This window comes from Phoxinus phoxinus, assembly GCF_949152265.1.
Source record: "Phoxinus phoxinus genome assembly, chromosome: 17".
Classification (NCBI taxonomy): Eukaryota; Metazoa; Chordata; class Actinopteri; order Cypriniformes; family Leuciscidae; genus Phoxinus; species Phoxinus phoxinus.
The window spans coordinates 21,106,446-21,126,334 of NC_136892.1; the positions used below are offsets into that span (position 1 = coordinate 21,106,446).

General features: G+C 37.5%; 1 protein-coding gene across 1 annotated transcript in view; it reads left to right on the top strand.

Moving 5' to 3' along the window:
- The window catches only part of nnt (nicotinamide nucleotide transhydrogenase), a 43,115-nt gene that overhangs the window by 1,169 nt on the left and 22,057 nt on the right, over positions 1–19,889 (top strand). Inside the window, exons 2-11 of the mRNA XM_079587131.1 lie at positions 1,639–1,835; positions 5,156–5,385; positions 5,876–6,093; positions 7,013–7,100; positions 7,283–7,371; positions 11,718–11,908; positions 13,294–13,427; positions 14,127–14,318; positions 15,076–15,229; positions 16,577–16,738. Of these exons, the coding sequence (XP_079443257.1) occupies positions 1,682–1,835; positions 5,156–5,385; positions 5,876–6,093; positions 7,013–7,100; positions 7,283–7,371; positions 11,718–11,908; positions 13,294–13,427; positions 14,127–14,318; positions 15,076–15,229; positions 16,577–16,738 (1,612 nt within the window). The 5' untranslated portion in view covers positions 1,639–1,681. The remainder of the gene's footprint in view (positions 1–1,638; positions 1,836–5,155; positions 5,386–5,875; positions 6,094–7,012; positions 7,101–7,282; positions 7,372–11,717; positions 11,909–13,293; positions 13,428–14,126; positions 14,319–15,075; positions 15,230–16,576; positions 16,739–19,889) is intronic.

A 19,889-nucleotide genomic window follows, 5' to 3' on the forward strand; every position in this document is an offset into this window, starting at 1 on the left:
TTTAAAAAAAAAGTTTTCCTTTATTTTATATTTTGTATATTTAGTATACTGTGGATCAGAATATATGCAGGCAGTGTTTATGGTGTCAGACCTACAGTATAATAAGGCCTGTCTGCTACTGTATGACCTGCACTGGCTTCCGAGACAAACCCTTATCACCTGAAGAGACCATTTACCTAAACAAACACACGTATATACTGTTAACTACACATTCAGTGTCAAGTCAAGTCAAGTCAAGCTTTATTAAGATCCCTTTTGGGCAATTTGATTGCAAGCACAGGTAAACAGACAAAGAAACTGACACATACAATACATTATGGTAATAAATAACACGTATTACAAAAAATTAAAAATAAAAGAAAAAAACCTTAAAAATACCTATTAAGACTTATTTAATAGTCTAATTGCACTCGGAACAAAAGAGTATTTGTATCGATTATTTTTAATCTTTGGTAATCTATAGCGACGACCTGAGGGCAACATAGAAAACTCTGGGTATAGAAAGTGTCCACTGTCTGAAATTACAGAATGGACTCGACTCAAAACATTTCTGTTAAACAGATCTGTCAAGCTTCTTTGCTCTTTACCTATAATCTTCCCACTGTTTTTAACTAATGTTTTTAGTGCATTTTTGTATTTCACACTAAGATTTCCAAACCAGCAGATAATGGAAAAGGACAACACTGACTCTATATAAGACTTATAGAATAATTCCATCAGAGTTTTATCTATGTTAAACGATCTTAATTTTCTAAGACAGTGTTTATTTCTGTGTCCCCTTGACTGTTTTACTCTCTGGATTAAACTGAGTTATAGTGAATTTTTTTTATATATATATATGTATGTATGTATGTGTATATGTATACCGGAAGTGTGTGTGTATACATGTATGTATTGCATATGCATGTGTAGGGCCTATGTTGCCGGTCAAAAATTCTGGGTCTTTTCTCACAAAGGTTGCATGTATTTGATAAAAATACATTAAAACAATAATAATTCTGAAATATTATTGCAAAAACTTATTTTTTAAATAACTGTTTTCTATTTGTATCTATTTTAAGATGTAATTTATTCTTGTGATGGCAAAGCTGAATTACTTTAGTCTTCAGTTTCACATTATCCTTCAGAAAATTATTCTGATATACTAGTCAGCTGCTAAAACATTGTGCTGATATTAATATGCTTAATATTGTGTGTAAACCATGATACATTTTTATTCCAGGTTTGGAAAGTTTAAAAGAACAGCATTGATTTTAAATAACTATTTTGTGGCATTATAAATGTTTAAAGTAACTTTAGACCAGATTAATGCATCCTTGCTTGAATAAGAGCGTTAAGAATAAATAAATAAAGACTTACCCCAAACTTTTGAACAGTATATATTTATTTATTTTTGAACCCTTTAATTCCTTTAAATAATTGAATGTGTTCTGTTGTGTTTGTAAGATGTTTTATTTTTAAATGTGAAGACATAGTGACTTGATATGCTCAGTTCACTTATGTTAACTACGAGCGTGTGTGTCACCTTGGAGGTGGGTAAACAGCTGAGCTACAGTTAGTGGGGCAGAGTGGAGCATTGTGGGATAGGTCATCTGGCTTACTTTTTTCTCTCTCTCTCGCTCTCTCACTCACATGTAGGAGGAGGGTTGTTCCAACTGCACAGCTCCTCCTTGTGTCTCCGATGGCGAGTCTTCTGCGTGTGGTAGCCACCAGCTGTTCCAGCCCCCTGTTCTCCGGGCTGGCCTGTGCTAAACTTCAGAGTGTGCAGTCGGTGAAGACACCATGTGTGCGGTTCTTTAGGACCCATCAAGCCCTCTCTCGCCTCGCTAGTCCAGGTAACGTTACTGGAATACTAAAATTGTTATAAAACATGTTCTGTTTCAGACATTCAATTTTAGTAACCGGGCGACTTGAGGTGACTGGTCATGTCTGGTTGAGGTATTTTTCCCTCAGTGTAAATTAATGAATGAGATGATTTAAAGACTTTTGAATACGGTTCACTTATGCTTATATATAAAAATCATTTGTTTTACCTCAGCAGATTTTGTTTTAAAGTATGACAAAAGCAATGATACATTCCCAAACTTCTCACTCTAATATTTCTGTAGCAGTCCATGTATGTAATATGCAATGTCCCTCAAGGTCACTGTGTCCCTGCCCTGCTTGTTCTGCCACTATTAGTTGTGTTGAAGGTCCCAGGAAATGAATGAGTGTTTTGTAGGTGACCTGTGTAGTGTGCTGGCTGCCTGGAAACAGCGCGTGTTTGAGACCTGCCATTAATGGCAGACACTTTTTTTTTTTTTTTTTTTTTAAAGGGGAAATGACAGCTGGGGCGGGTTATTTCTGGCACTGTATCAGCTGAGGAACCAGAACTGTGGCACAGCTTGTGCAGGAGAATGCCTGCTGGGAAAAGAAACGCATGTCTATGGTGACTGCCAGCAGTCAGTGTAGTTATAAGAAGTTTGTGGGCCTCAGATATTCACTTTGTTTCCATTTACATCTGGAAATGCTAAAAACATTATTTAAAAACTACTTGCAAATTCTTTTTATTTATAGTACTGTCGGTGAGTCTCTTATTCTAAACAAGACTACATTTATTTGATTCAAAATACTGTAAGGACAGTAATATTGTGAAATATTACAAATTAAAATACCGCTAACTGTTTTCCATTTTAAAATAATTGATTCATGTGATGGGAAATCTGAGTTTTCAGCAGCCATTACTCCAGTCTTAAGAGTCACATGATCCTTTAGAAATCTTTCTGATTTGCTGCTTAGGCTAAATATTTCTTACTATCAATGTTGATAACTTATGTTACATTATAAATGTATTTACTGTCACTTTTGAACAGTTGATGCATCTTAAATAAGTTTTTCTTTTCTTCCTGTCCCCAAACTTTTGAACGGTAGTGTGTAATTTTATGTTCTGTGTAAAGTATATATAATTTTCCAGATTGGTCAGATTTGGCACTGGCATTATGCTCATGTCACAAAACAGTCGGTCACCTATTCTCAACAACAACAAAAAAAGTGAATTTCCCTTGAATATGCCAGAAAGCAGAGCTGCTCTAAAGGCGCGGGTACACTTTATGTTCTGCGTTCCACTCTCTCACACACGCGCAAGACTTTCAAAGTATACTCCTTTGGATGTGGACATGCTCACTATCTAGTGGACTTTGTTTTCAAATGCTCAAGTCACTAGCACATGCGCTGTTGTACGTGCACCGTCCTCGCGGACACAAATTGGCCTGCATGTGGACGCTGTGCGCAGATGTCCGTGGACCCTCCTGATTTGTTTACACCAATAATTAATGCCATTTGGTTTGTTGTTTGATCTCTATTGAGCCCCATTCACACAGCACTTTGAACCCGGCAAATTGCCGGCAAATTGCCGGAACGCCTTCTGTGTGAACGCAAACACGACCCGGGTTTAATGCCGGGATCGATGCCGGGTTGGGGACCTAGTAACATTGCCGTGTTCAGACCCGGAACGCGCGCTGTGTGAACAAAAGCCAGGACAAATGCCGTAAGGGGTGTGTCGTAGTGATGATGCACGAGCCTTCGCAATGTGGTAGTTATCGTGCGACTCTGTTACTCTGTTAGAAGAAAGTTTGTGTTTGTCATCGATACAAGAAAGAACGAAAAGATGTCTGCAAACTGGACTGAAGCAGAGACCCGAGAGCTCCTTGCAATCCGCGCCGAAGCTGAGATCGTTCGTTCGCCACCTTATACGTCACATCATAACGTCACGCGTCTATCCGGGACATACCCGGGTTGTGTCACTTGTGTGTGAACGCGCTCTCTGATTCCGGCAAATCACTGGCAGTGTGAATGAACCATTTTCAAACGAACCCGGGTCAAATCCCGGGTCACTTTATCCGTGTATTTTCCGGAATCTCTGTGTGAAAGGGGCTTTAGAGTGACATTCATAGATTATACATATGGCTGACGTGTCCAAATACATTTTGAGTTGTCTTTGCTGTCTGTGGCCCACTTTAACCACCTCTAGGCAGCTCAAGTCTGTGATGCACATGAGCTTATGTTGTTGTTATCAATAGATCATGCCTGTAATGGAATTTTCCACAAGTGACCTACCAGTAGCAGGACATGACTTGGACGACTTCTTGATGCATATTCAGCCTGTCTAGACCACATGTTATTTGCACAACTTTTACAGACCCAAACTCATAAAATGAAGCTGTGCATAAAAAAAACAACAACTTGATTTACTTTATTGCACATGCCAAAACCCAGTTATGCTCTGTTTTACAGCTTGAAATTCTCAGTTATTTTTTTGAAATATAACTGCAGAATTGGAGCTGTTGCAAAGTCACAAGGTCTCGCCTTGCTGTAAAAATGCACATAGCTGTAAAACCACAAGTCTCACGGAGACTGCATGGACCTCTAGTCCAACACAAAAGGTCTCAGTTTTTTTTTTTTTACCACTCTTTATAAACTCCTTCACCAGTTGTAAGTCTGCTTCCGTATATGGTGCTTATCTTTATTGTACAGCTTTACTCTTTGACCTCTTTGATTTCAAAACGGAGAGTCTGACGGGTTAGAAATTATCTTGAGAGATTATATTCGCTATGGGAGTAAGATGAGATCAGCTGTTCACACTTCACTTTGTTTCTGTGGTGTTGGGTTTTAAACTATAATTTAAGGTTTTACTCATAAATTTCATGAATTTTTAAATTCACAGGATCGAATATTGGTAGGCTATGATTTAAAGTTGTTGTACTTTGTAAAATCATGTAAAATACTTATTTTAAAATGTAAATATTTTCATAGTATGCAGTTATATAAAATGTATTTAATAATTTTATAATATAATAATACTAACTGTATTATAAAAAAAGTATAATTTTTTAAATGTAAAACAATATTTTTTTATTTATTTAGAATACAACTGTAATAATAGTAAAACCTGTTTTATATAACTTTATATACTATAAACATTAACTTTGTATTATAATATAAATATGTTTCTAGTATACAAAGTTATATAAAATATAAGTATGCATTAGAAATACAATGTAAAAATTCTCTAGTGCTGCTGGTGCAGGGCCCACCTGTTGAACCCTGCATTTGATAAGTACATCTCATGTTCCTCTCCAGGCTCTGCTTGATTCTGTCATTCTGTTATTCCCTGCAGGCATTCCATACAAACAGCTGACTGTCGGCATTCCCAAGGAAATCTTTCAGAATGAGCGTCGAGTGGCCATCTCTCCAGCCGGAGTGGAAGCTCTCATCAAGCAGGGCTTTAATGTGGTGGTGGAGTCGGGTGCTGGGGAATCTGCCAAGTTCTCCGATGACATGTATATGAAGGCAGGAGCCACCATCAGGGATGTCAAAGATGTCTTTTCATCTGATGTTCTGCTTAAGGTACTATTAGAAGCCTTCAAATTAATTAATCTTACCTTCACTTAACCAAGTCTTCATTAACACTCGCTTGTCTCCACACCGCGAGCTTCCGCTGACTGTGTGCGCACCTCTCCAAACGGACGAGGCGTTTATACTTGATGCGCTTGCCGTTGTACTATTCTTTGAAACGACAGGGGGCGACTGAGTAATTGTCCTCTTAACCATCAGAAAGCAGCGTAGTAAAGTACTCAGTGTACCTTGGCAGGACAGTCAACTATCAGAAGGGGCTGTCAACAGTCGTGCTGCAAACTCCAAACTAACTGAACTGTGTTGTCTTGTTTTGTGTGGCTATTTTTTGTGCTTTAAAAAGTCAGCATAACAACATTTGTAATAAAACAAAGCCAAAATACTCACCACCATGCTGGCGGCATTTTTGCCACGCGCACCTTCGCGCTCATGCGGATGCAGCGAGTATAAACCAGGCTTCATACACTCCACCTTTTCTCTACAGGTGCGAGCCCCGATTTTAAACTCTGCTCTGGGAGTTCATGAGGCGGACCTCATGAGTGAAGGATCCACCCTCGTCAGTTTCATCTATCCCGCTCAGAACCCTGAGCTGATGGACATTTTGTCCAAGCGCAAAACCACCATCCTGGCCATGGACCAGGTGCCCCGAGTTACTATTGCTCAGGGTTATGATGCCCTCAGCTCCATGGCCAACATTTCTGGGTAAGGCCATCTAATACGAAAAATGCAGAAGACTAGACAGCGTTTTGTATTTGCATGATTTTTAATTTCAGTAATTAACAGCTTTCGGTTAATGCAGTTTTTGTATGTATTGTGTTGTATAATAATAATGTCGGCGCCAATAGCTTTATGGGCTGCTCGAGGTCCTTTGACAATTTTGTTTTCCTCTCTCCACCCTGTTTTCCTGGCTATCCTGTATACTGTCAAATCACATAAGGCATAAAAATTGCTAAAATATTACAGAAATACTTTTTTAAATTAATTTTTGTAATTCTTTTTTCTATTTAAAGCAAGACACTACATGTAAAAGTAAAACCATTGTTTTTTTTAAATTCCCTTGTTCATTTTGAGAATTTGGGTTGTATTTCAGACATTTGCAAAGAAAACTTCCAAAATACTAATTTAAGTGTTTATTTTATTACTTTATTATCATTTTGCGTCTGTAGATTTCCATTACAATTCATATCTTTTAAAGACTATTTTCTCAAAATGATTTTTTTTTCTCAAGCACTGAGACAAAAATCTCCACTTCAGTAGCACTACCAAACTTTGTAGTTTTATTCCTATATATTTTCTATTATATTTGAATCTTATTCCTAAGAATAAAATCCTCTTCTAATATATCAACAAAATGTAATGAAGTTTGAACCTGGCTTTATACAATGTTAAGATTTCTGTATTCTGTTCTGGAAATTTATGCAAATTAGTGCATTTTTAATTAGTCATTACCTCATTTGTATATTAAGTTATAACATGGCAGGAAACTTGTAATGCAAAATGTGTCAATTAACTGAGGAAGGATGGTGAGGTTTATTAGTTAAAAATTTCACCCTGTTCACCTGCTGTGTCTTGATTTCTGCTTCATCAGTGGCCATGACTTATGTGCTTTTTTTTTTGGCAGTTATAAAGCCGTGGTCTTGGCAGCCAACAACTTTGGCCGCTTCTTCACTGGTCAAATCACAGCCGCGGGGAAGGTTCCTCCTGCTAAGGTATGTACTGGCATAACCGCACACACGCCCTGAGTGCTTATTTTGAGTTTGCTTGATTCATTGCTGTACATTTCTCACATTAGTTCTTGGATGAAGATATTAGCGCTTTTCATACTTTCCCAAATTAGATTTTTCAGTTTATTTCAGAGTTTGAATTTTATGAAGGCTGTTCTTCTTGGCAGGTGTTGATCATTGGAGGTGGAGTGGCTGGCTTGGCTGCTGCTGGCTCTGCCCGTGCTATGGGTGCCATTGTCAGGGGATTTGACACCAGGTAAAAAGTCCTAAAACTGATTTAGATTTTGAAAAAATGTATAATTTTTAATTGTTTTTGGCAAGTATCCATTAAGGCGAGACACGGCAGGCAAAAACATCGGGTTTTTTCATTGATCACTTTTGAGATTTTGGGATATGTCTTCAATAACATGTCGTTTTTCAGACTTGTGGTGAAAAAAAAGTCAGAAATACACATATAGGTCTTTATTTTACTACACTGTCTATTTGCGTCTGTAGATTTCTCATAAATTCAACAAAAGTTGACGTTCTAAATCATCCCGCTGTCTGCATCGTCATCACATGCACCGTTTGAAAACGCTCTCTCTCTCCTGTACAATGCTGTCGGATCCAAATATGGTCATTTTCTTTTTATTTGCAACCAATCGGGAAAGTAAAAGGGGGGGATTTAACTCTAAATTCGCAATCTCATTGGCTGATGCCCGTTTTCTCAAAAGGACTTTTCTCTCATACTCCAAGTCCGAAATCTCCACTTCAGTAGCACCTATATACACCAAACTTTCCAGTCTTGTACCTAGTTATATTATGAAGACATTTACAGAGGGATTTGTAAATGTATTATTCCTAGCCTGATTTATATAACATTTTATTCCAAAAAACATGGTGAAAATCTATTTAAGGCTATTGAATGTATATTCTGCTTTACAGGATAACAAAAGTAGATATCCTTAAATCCCTCTGTATTTTTCCCATCTAATATGTGAACATAATTAATAAATAATTTTGAACCTGGCTTTATCCAATACTCAGATTTAGTTTTTTAAAGGGCACCTATTATGACATTTAAAATGTTCCTAATGTTGTTTAGGGAGTCCCCAACAACAGTTTTACATGCATGCAATGACAAAAAACACTTTAGTTGTCGTATAATATGCATTTATTTTTACCTGATTTGCTCACCGACTCCCAAATGATTCGTTCAACGACTCATTTTTCCAAACCCCTCCTTTGCGCGACGCTAATATGCGTTGATTGGTCAGATGACCCAGCAGTGCTTACAGAGATAATACTTATTGTTTAACACTGAGTACAATGATGCTTTTATCAATTAAATTGTGTTATAATAATGATTATAGTCCACTGCTTTGTAGTTTGTAGTAAAAAAATAAAAATAAGATAAAGAATTTAATGTTACGTTAGCGAGCATAGCCCAGAGTTCATATTGTAAAAGCACAATCAGTCTTTGTTTGCGTTAGCCCGATGCATAAACATAACGTTAAAAAAAAAAAAAAAAAAATGCAGTTACGTTACTACGAGGTATTATTCTATTCTTTAAGACAACTCAGAAAACAACGACAAACACTTCACATATCTCAATACAATTGCCATTGAAGACCTAGAAGCTAAACGGTGCTTACACAACAAACTAAATAATTATTAAGCATGCTACATAAAACATAAAAGCAACAATTATTAATAACACTTACAGGTTGTGATACGGAGGAGGAAGCTGATGCAAATACACTTGGAACTGAACCTTCCTTCAATATCAGCCGGCTCGCGAATCCAAGTTTGAGTGCATTTAAGTTGGTAAAGCAATCGTCTTCAAAATGGCGCGAACAAAGCACAAGGCTCGGACTATACTTCTGTGGTATAGTTGTATATGAATTGTAGCCACTTAGTCTTCAAATGCTCCTCCTTGGGCAGATGAAAAAAGTTGGCTTTTGAGTCGCACTTCAGAACACAGCGTCTCGTCGCCATGATGTTTTCAAGTTTTCCCTGGCCTTGGAGCGCAATAAGTGGGCGGATCGTATTCAAATGACTTGACAAGTTGACGTCATCTAGTCAGAGAAAAAGCTTCGGTCTTCTAACGATTCATAAAAATGACTCCGAGTCGACTCTTACTTTTGAAAGACAATAAATTTATATACGGTGCAATTTCATATTTCAAACTTTGCAGGATGTTTTTGTTCACGTAGATCTGTTACACACTACATGAAAGGTAATTTTCAAAATTCCATAATAGGTGCCCTTTAAAATATATGCAAATTAGCGCATTTTTAATTACATAATACCTAATTTGTATATTTAAACATTAAATTACAGAAAACTTGTAGTAATTTTTTTTCTCATCTTAATGTAGTAATCAACTGGGAACGTTTCATGGTGATATCTGCTAGTTAAAAGCTTTACCCTATTCACCTGTAGTGTCTCGCCTTAAATTGATCAAAAGTGACAGCTACAAAAGATTTCCATTTCAAATTCTGTTCTTTTGAATCTAAATATATATTAATTATCACTGCTTCCAAAAATGAAGCTGCTCAACTGTTTTCAACACTTCAAAACAAAAAAATCTTGATTTCCAAATCAGCATATTAGAATGATTTCTGAAGGATCATGTGACACTTAAGACTGAAGTAATGATGCTGAAAATTGAGCTTTGCCATCAGATAAATTGTTTAAAATGTTAAAATTTAAACCTTACTTTAAGTGAATTATAATATTTTACAATATTTGATCATGTTTTATTTTTGTCTAACATGAAATCAAGATTGCACAGTCATCTATCAAACACTAGGTGGTGCTATAATATAAAAAGTTTTACCAACATCTCCACGACACATTAAATGTGGTAAACTTTTTTTTTTCTTTTTTCTTAATCAAGTGGATTTTCTTTTCCTGCCTTTTTGATTGTTCAGAAACTTTTCAGACTCTAACCCACTGTAGGTCTTTTGTCCCATTAACATGAAATTTAGCATGCAAGTTAGTTTACAGCTTGCCAAATGTGAATTATAACGGACCCTGTGGATAATTCTCTTTTTTTTGTGCCTACTTTGACCCTAATGATTGACCCTTCTAAATCCATCCCCCCCTTTTTAAATCTTGATAGATGCTCTGTTATTTCCTGTTCTTGTCAGCATTTATAAATTTAAGTTGAGTCATCGTTCTGCTCTTCTTTGGATTTATGATGTTTCTTTAATCTGTTTCGCTTTCCCAAAAACAAGAACATAAAAAGACCTTTTGCAAAAAAACAATGATGTCAGTGCTAATCCTGCTAAAATGGTTTGAAATGTACATATTTTCAAAAGCTTTATTTTACTAATAAGTGTGAACTTACATCTTTAGAACCAAGCTCAGTGTATTTAGGTTCATATTAAGTTCAAATCCTTTCTGTGCTTTGGAACAAAACTTAAAATAGTGATGTCCTCATCAAGTTTTTTTGTGCCCCCGATCCGTTATGAGTAATTAAATATTAAATATCTTTCGATACTGAGTCCTGATTCGATACTTGTATATTGCACACTTCAAGTAAATTTAACTTATTAAAGCTTGAAGCTCGCGGTTTCAGAATGCCAATCTGTGTCAAAACCATAAATGATTTTCGTGTGATTCGTTACAAAGGTGTGCATCAAGTGCATGTATGTGATGCGCTAGAACAGACCTCGTTGGTTTTTGTGCATTACACTGACAACAAACTGTCGGCATGAAATGGAAGTTTGTGATAGTCTTCCCTATTGTGACGTGTATGTATGTGTGAAACTGCTTCTCTAACAAGAACAAATATAGGGTGAATATGGACTTGATTTTGTACAATGGGAATTGATTGGATCATTGTGGTTTGCTATTGCTGTGATCTCATGTGAGTGACAGGTTGTCCTGTCCTCATGCTAGTAAACACGTCATCAGAGGGAAGGGGAGGTTATTCTGATTAAAGGGTTAATTCACCCAAACAATTCTGTCATCATTTAGTCATCCTCATGTCATTCCAAACCGTAAGACTTTCGTTTATCTTTGGAACACAAATTAAGATCTTTTTAATGAAGCACATTTGAGCTTCCACAAGTACCAATGAGGTTTGGTTGAGCAGAAGTTTGTTCATCGATCAATGTTTAAATGTGAATAAAAGCCTAAATTCAATCTGTTCACAATATAAACCGATCGTGTCTCTTAAGAAAATTTGGACTAAACCACTCTATTCATATGGATTCGTTTTACGAACTCTTTATGAACTTTTTGAAGCGTCAAAGTGCTAGTTCCGTAGCTGTCAATGGAGGGACAGAAAGCTCTCAGATTTCATCTCAAATATATTTTATTTGTGTTCCGAAGGATAAAGAAAGTCTTATGGGTTTGGGTTTGGAAGTGATTAATTAATGACATTTTTGGGTGAACTAACCCTTTAAAGATTACATGGGCACATTAATTTAAAAAAGATGTGCACGAATAAGTCATTTAAGACTTTGATATTCCATTAAAAATAGGAATTGTCCATTTCTATTTCATGGTGACTTTAAACTTTGTCTGCTTGACTGATTCCATCAAGTTCCAGCAAGTGTCCTCTCGGTGGCAGTGTTGTTTTATTCACGGAGTCTTGTCCTCTTCTTCCAGAGCGGCTGCACTGGAGCAGTTTAAGTCCCTGGGTGCCGAACCTTTAGAGGTGTTGGATGTGAAGGAGTCAGGAGAAGGCCAGGGCGGTTACGCTAAAGAGATGTCCAAGGAGTTCATCGAGGCAGAGATGAAGCTGTTTGCCAAGCAGTGTTTGGATGTTGACATCATTATCACTACCGCGCTTATCCCCGGTACGCACACCTGCAACATTTACTCCCTTTCCATCTCCTCTTTTTCCATCACATGCCCTCTAAGGCATGCACTCTTGCACGTAATGAGTGATCTTGTTTGCTCATGTTCTTATTTCTCCATCATTTGACTTTAAAAGGAATAGTTCATCCAGAAATTGATTTTCTCTTTATTTACTCTCCCTGATGTCATTACAAACCCTGTTGCTGTTATTTTTTTCTTCTTCATACAGATTTTTCCATGCATAATATATAATTTTTGTCATAGTGATCACAGGCTGTCCACTTTATTTTATGGTGCTTTTTTGGAGCAGTCTATATGACTCTATATTTGCTATGTTATAGGTCTTCTGAAGCTGTATGAAAGCTTTTAAGTCAATTATTACAATTATAATTACAATTTTAAGCCATTATTTGACATTTCTTTCACTTTACTGTGGCTCTTAAATAAAATAAGCCATCTTGATGTTATTTATCGATGTCCAACCTGCATCATAGGTGCTACAGTTGATTTAAAAGGTGAATGTTATCATTGCATAATGGCTTAATTTTAATATTATATTTGAGAAATTCTGAATATCTTTTGAGCTCTTTTTCTCAGTCATTTTATTTTTTGCGGTTCATGGAAAAAAATAATGACATACTTATTTGAACAACATGAAGGGGGGGTAAATGATGTCAATTTTAAGTTTCCGTATGAACTATTCCTTTAACTTTGATCCTGGCTTAACTCGTCATCCTTAAGTTAATACTCGTATGACTATCATTGGCATTTGAAAAGAGAAACAGATTAACCAGAAAAGCTAATTATGCACAGCACAATTACCAATTTAACAGCTCTGTGGCTGCAGATGTGCGTTGTTCATTTGAAGCATGTGTTGTCCTAATCTCCATGACTGAAAGCTAATAAAAATCAGGCCATGTCCATAACAGAAAATGTTTACAAAGTGTCATAAGAGTTGCTTTGGGTCGCTCTTGCTTTAGGTTGGCAGAGAGTTGTCTTTCCACTCTATGTTGATTTTTCAGTACCGCTGGCATTCAAAGTCAGTTCCTGTGACTTTTGCATGCTCATGCACACTCCTGGTGTCACTCCAATGTTATTTTATTTCCATCCCTGAAGCTATGGAGCCACCGGTTGGACTTTTAGAACTTAATTCCTAAACAAACTGCATACCTGGCTGTTTTTAGCACGCTCCGATTAGTAAAACGCATGCAATCTGTTCCACTTTTATCTGAATAGCGTTTTTCTTTTAAAACCAACAAGCCGCAAAGCAGCTTATCAGTATATTAGGTTGCACGGGTAAAAGGCACATCAGAGGAGTCTTATTAAATGCATATCAGTCATGGTTTTGGTTTACTAGTCTCACTGTGCTGAAATTATTATGCAGGTCGGAAGGCCCCTGTGCTGATTACTAAGGAAATGGTGGAGACCATGAAAGATGGTTCAGTGGTGGTGGATCTGGCCGCTGAGGCTGGGGGAAACATCGAGACCACGGTCCCTGGAGACCTGTCTGTTCACAAAGTGAGTACACTACAACTGCAGCCTACATGAGCTTCATGGGTTTGTCAGGAAGGTTCAGGTACACTACCACTTGGAGTCAGTAAGAGTTTTTTTTTAAATAAATGTATTAGTTCTATTCAGTAAGGATGCAATACATTGATCAAAAATGACTGTAAAGACTTGTATGACGTTACAAAAGATTTCTGTTTAAAATAAATGTAAATGTTACTTTTTTTATTTGTTCATCAAAGAATCCTGAACAAAATGCATCATGGTTTCCACAAGCATATTAAGCAGCACAACGGTTTTCAACATTGATATTAAGAAATGTTTTTTGAGCACCAAATCTGCATATTCTGAATAATCGTGTGACAGTGAAGACTTGAGTAAAGGTGCCCTCACATCCTACTAGAACTCGTAATTACAACTTGTAAACTAGGAGCGCTCGGACTTGTACTGCGTGATTGCTATACCACCTGACCACTGCAGATTAATTTAGGTGTTGATAGTGTTATCATAGAAACGCATAATTCTGAGGACTAAATAAATGTCTGTCACATGTTGTCATCTAGAAATTTAGGTAATCCTGATATTGCGTGAATGTAGCATAATGCCAAATGGTAATGTTTTTTCACAATATTTCTGTTTTAATTTGTTTTGTTTTTTCACAGGTCGAGAAGATTAACTTCTTTCATAAAATATGCTTGTTCTTTCCGATAGGGTGTGATCCACGTTGGCTATACTGATATTCCCAGTCGCCTCCCCACTCAGGCCAGCACATTATATTCGAACAACATCATCAAACTCCTCCGTGCCATCAGCCCGGACAAGGAAGTTTTTTACTTTGATGTCAAAAACGACTTTGATTATGGCACAATGGACCACGTCATCCGAGGTTCAGTAGTTATGAAGGTAAACCTTTTTTCATACTATGTTCTTAGCTACAGGAGGACAGCTAAATCCTTTATTGTGTGCTGCAGGCTACAGCTTGCACCTTAAAGTGGTAGAACCTTTCTTTCAATTACACGCAACATTTTTGGGTGGACTATTCCTTTACCATTAGTTAACATATGACAATGAAAAGTACTTTCAAAGCATTTATAGTCTTAGATGTTAATTTAAACAGTTACTAATATATTATTAAAATCAAAAGTTATATCTGTTAATATTATTTAATGGATCTGAGCAAATGTGAACTAACAATGAACAGTTGTATTAACCTAAATAACCTTATCATTTAACAATGAGGACATACTCAATTTTTTTAAAAATGAATCTTTGTTAATGTAAGTTAATGCATTAACTAACTTTAACTAATGGAACCCTATTGTAAATTGTTATAATAATAATAATAATAATAATAATAATAATATTGTTCGTCAATTGTGTATGTTGGTCAGTGTAAGTAATGTAAAGGGTGAATTTGTTATACCATCATATTGGTGAAATAAGCATGCATTCTATGCATTCACTCTCCATGAATACTATGATTTAACAAACATAATTTGGCCAGAACGAAATGATGTTTTATCCAATCTGACCACTGACCTCAAATGAGTTCAAGGATGTGAGCTGAGACTCAATATCACTCTGGCGCTCATTTAGCTTTCAAGGAGTTGAGTGATGGTGTTGTTTTAATTCTGGCTTTCACTTTATCTGTTGTCTGCAGGACGGAGAAGTGCTTTTCCCTGCACCACAACCTAACAACGTCCCAGTGGCAGCGCCTCCAAAACAAAAGGGTGTCCAGGAGCTGGAGAAGGAAAGGGCATCTGCCATCACACCCTTCAGAGCCACCCTCAACACGGCTGGGCTTTACACCGGAGGTAAATCACAGTCCGGCTGCCCTCTCTGCCTCCCTCTTCCCACCGGATCTCCGCGGGTCCCCCGGGGTTAATATGAAAGCGGCTCCCCATGCATTTTAAGAGGAAGAGACCGCTGCATTGGTGGTCTCTGACACTGAACTATGTTAATAAGGCTGTCGTTTACATTTCAAACGCCCCCACTTTATAGCTTTTGAGATTAATCCGATTTTTATTTTCTTCCTTTTATCTACTTTAGCAATCTGCATTGCTCAGAAATTCCCAAAAATAGCTGCTCCCCTGTATGCCCGCTTTTGTCCGCTTGAGTCTAAGATGTGATTAGACTCCAAAGCCCTGCTAAACCAAACGGCGCACAAATGAATTCTATTGGTTGCAGACGCCCGAGGAACACTCGTGTGAGGAGAGGCAATGTTGGCTTCACATCAAAGCGCTCACTTCCTCACTAAGACAAGCCACACAAACTTGCACGTAAATAAACACCGACTGATAAACAAACATGCAAATGAGATCTTCCTGCCCTTTCATGGTTTGCTGTATCTGTATGAGTCTAGGTACAGGGAATCCTGGCTTGCTCGGAAGGCCGAAATCACTTCCTTTTGAAATTGTGATTGGTCACCTAATTGCGACACAAGCTGTTTTATTTTCCACATCACCTTGGTACCTTCTGGCATCTGAATGCCAGGAAACTAGGATGATAAAATGGTGGTGGTGAGGGGGGGGGTTCTGCCCTCCTGCTGTGTATGTCTGTTGTGGAGAAGAGTTTTTCTTACCCGCATGGCCAATGGCTGGTCCAATGGTTGGCAATACCATAATGCCAGTCAATACCTGTGTAATAATAATATAACTAATAATAATATTAAAGATGGATATTATTATTATTATTTTTTATAACTGCAAAAGCTTATACCACTGTTAATTTTTTATTCATGTATGTATGTATGCATTTATTTATTTATAAAACTATGAATGAAACTAGCGGCTGACACCGCTGTCGGTGTATGAATGGGTGAATGTGAGGCAACATGTAAAGCGCTCTGGTGGCCATTGGGTCTGTGAAAGCGCTATATAAATGCAGTCCATCCATTTACCATTTACCATGAATGCTTATAAAGCAAATTACAAACTAAAAAGTTGGGAAAAATTTTTGTCATACACTTGACTCTAATATTTGGTAGGCTTGCTGTGTGACCCACAGCAATATTGCTGTTTTGAGAGGATTATGGGATGTATAAGCAGGACACATTGCTGGCACTAGACTCATTTCTCTGTTAAATAGTCAAACACTCAAAATGACCAAAACTTACATCCTTACTGGGTAACAATGTTTTGCATCTTGTTTTGTCTACTTAGGTCTGACATCGGCGATCGGTCTTGGGCTGATAGCTCCCAATGCTGCTTTCACTCAGATAGTTACAACCTTTGGCCTGGCAGGAATCGTGGGATACCACACCGTATGGGGCGTCAGTCCTGCTCTTCACTCCCCACTTATGTCTGTTACAAATGCCATTTCTGGTAAGTTAGTAAATAAAATGTATATATCTTTTAATATATAATTTGCTTGGTGATTGCTAAATGAAATGTTTATTTAAAAAAAAAAATTAACGCATGAAATTCGTGTATATATATATATATATATATATATATATATATATATATATATTACACACACACGGCGTAATATTAACCCTGCAAATGCATGTCAAATACACAAAATAATGTCAAAATCCCAGTCTTGTCGAATATTCACATAAACAGTCAGTTATGTTTTAAAGGGATAACCTAAATTGTCCCCATGATTTTCTCACCCTCAAGCCATCCTAGGTGTATATGCTTTTCTTCTTTCAGACGAATACAATCGGAGTTATATTAAGAAATTCTTCTTCCAAGCTTTATAATAGCAGTGAATAGAGGATGAGATTTTGAAGCCAAAAAAAGTGCATCCATCATCATAAAAGATATCCACTTTGCTCTGGGGTTTAATAAAGGCCCTCTGAAGCGAAGCAATGCTTTTGTGTAAGAAAAATATCCACATTTAAAACTTTATAAGCTAAAATAACTAGCTTCTGACAGGCGGTTGTACGCATCGATTTCTGGCGAAAGAGTAACCCCTGACCCGATGCATGACGTATTGACGAACGCGGAAGCACAGAGTATAGAGCAAAACAAAACACTGGTCATGAATTAGAAGTCTGAAATGAGAATTTTAAAGAGAAATGTTGGAGGATTTCGATATAAGTGAAGAGGAGCTTGAGTTTGTTGCCCTGTTTGTTTGAACCGCGAGAGACGTCAGAGCTTACACAATGCCTACATCCGACGTCATACATCATGTCAGGGGGAACTCTATTGGTGTAAGTCGACTTGTGTAGGCAGTATGCCTGAAGTTATTTTAGTTTGTAAAGTTTTTTTAAATATGGATATTTTTCTTACACAAATGCATGGCTTCACTTTAGGCCTTTATTAACCCCCCGGAGCGGTGTGAATTACTTTTAGGATGGATGTGCCTTTTTGGGCATCAATTTCATCCTCCATTCACTGACATATAAAGCTTGGAAGAGCCAGGACATTGTTTATTTTATCTCCGATTGTTTTCGTCTGAAAGAAGAAAGTCATATACACTTAGGATGGCTTGAGGGCGAGTAAATCATTTTGGTATTTTTCATTTTTGGGTGAACTATCCCTTTAAGTGAACATAATATACGTATGTGTAACAGTATAGTGGATCTGTGTGTCAGGTCTTAAAGTGACTGCAGCCTAATATGCCTGCTGCCAAATTATGATATTATATTAAAAAATATCTATATGGCCTGTTTCCCCCATGGTATCAATGTCAAAATTGTGGCCAGTGAAAATGCTGAGTGGCTAGTAACTTTGGAAAACCACTGGCCACAGTGGCTGGTGAGCAAAAAAGTGAATGTCAAGCCCTGCAAATATATAGCTGGTTGTGAAAAGTGATCTGAGGCAAGTTCAAATGTGAAATGTCTCTCATGCACAGGTCATCCAAGTGGTCACCCTTTAGCTACGGGGGCTCTCAAGTGGGTGTGAATTACTTACTTGCTTTAATGGGCAGAATGTCACCTAATTTATTTATTTTTCTTCTACCCTTGAGTTAGTATCTGTCATGGACCGGCATAGGCCACCCGTTAGGCGGCGAATTCGGCTCTTCATTAGTCTAGACGTAATCATCAGCCAGGCAGATCAAGGATACTTCTGTGCTTCATTAAGCTTTTATTCATTTCTCTCAGCAGGCTGAGAAACCAGGAAACGTTTCATTGTTTTTAACAAGTCCTTGGTGGTCTGCATTAAAGAGTCCTTTATGTCAAGAAAGCTGTAAACTTCACATCGAGAGTGTGGGGAATCATCTGAAGCAATTAGTTTCCCTCGACCTGCTCCACACTTCCTGTGCATTAGTTTATTAGTCTTGTAGAGACAGTCTCTTGCTTTTCTTTGTCTTATTTGCGTATTAGGTAATACATATTTGACACTTATTGGACTGTCTTTCACAGGTCTGGAAACGTGAGCGAGTTGGAATTAGCTTATTTCAGTGCCAAAAGTAATGAAGCTTTCTCAAAAGTGACCGAGACGTTAAGCCACTAATGTGGAATTTCTCATTCTCATTGAAAGTGTGGGAGTACTTTTCCAGAAGCATAAAGTTACTCTTTTGCTCCCGGTGGAGTAAAGTTCCTCTCTCGTTCTTTAATCTACCCGAAACTGGTGAATCAGAATGACTCCACATCTCTTGATATGACTGTTTGAACATCGCCTGATCCAAGTCTACTAGATATTAGTTTTGGGTACAATTTGCTGATGTGACCTAATGGATGTGTCATTTGCCTAAAACAACCCATCTTTCCAAATACCTCATCGCTTTATCCTCCGTGATCACAGAAAGTCGGTAATATTATCCAGCCATTAGAACAAGAGCAATCCTTTTGTGGATTTTCAAGCTGGCTCCGACATCTTTCATTTTCATCCAAGAGTTTTATTTTACAGATATCCAGACCTCTGAATGTCTGGGTGCGTGTGTGGCGGTTCGTGCCTGTGTAGGTTTACAAATTGTCTGTTGCGTTTCCTGCAGTGTTGTGGTAGCGTGCTCTTGGCCTGCAAGCTGGTCTGTGATCAATTGTTACTTCAGAATTACAAAGTGAGAGGAAATGCTTACCAACAGTTACACACTTCATTGACTTAAGATACCGCTAACCAACAAGGCCACCTCAGGTTTGATCAGTCGATTTAATGCTGTGGAAGCATTTGAAAACGATTAAAGAGGTGATGTTATCAGATTTCCCTCTGGGATGCCAGTGTTGTCCTCGTTAATTCCCGGTAAAAATGAGTAACAAACGGCTTGTTTTGAGTGCTGTGCCAGTGTCAAACGTACAATGTTTTACAAGACTTCTTCTAGTGGAGGGGGGGAAATGGCTGGGACAGTTGTCTTGTTTTTCTCACTTGAAATATTCACAATTTAGAAGCAAATCTGGAAACCAAGGCAAATTCCATTAAAATCGGCTTAGATGCCTTCAAAGATCTCTCAATTGCCTCATAGCCATTTAATATTAGTGACGTATTCTGAGGGAATGCTAATTTTTGCAATCGACATGTCACTAATTTCATTGTAAGGGAAGTAGCTGTTATCAGCGCCCAAAGAAATGATTTGTTTTTCGTTTAA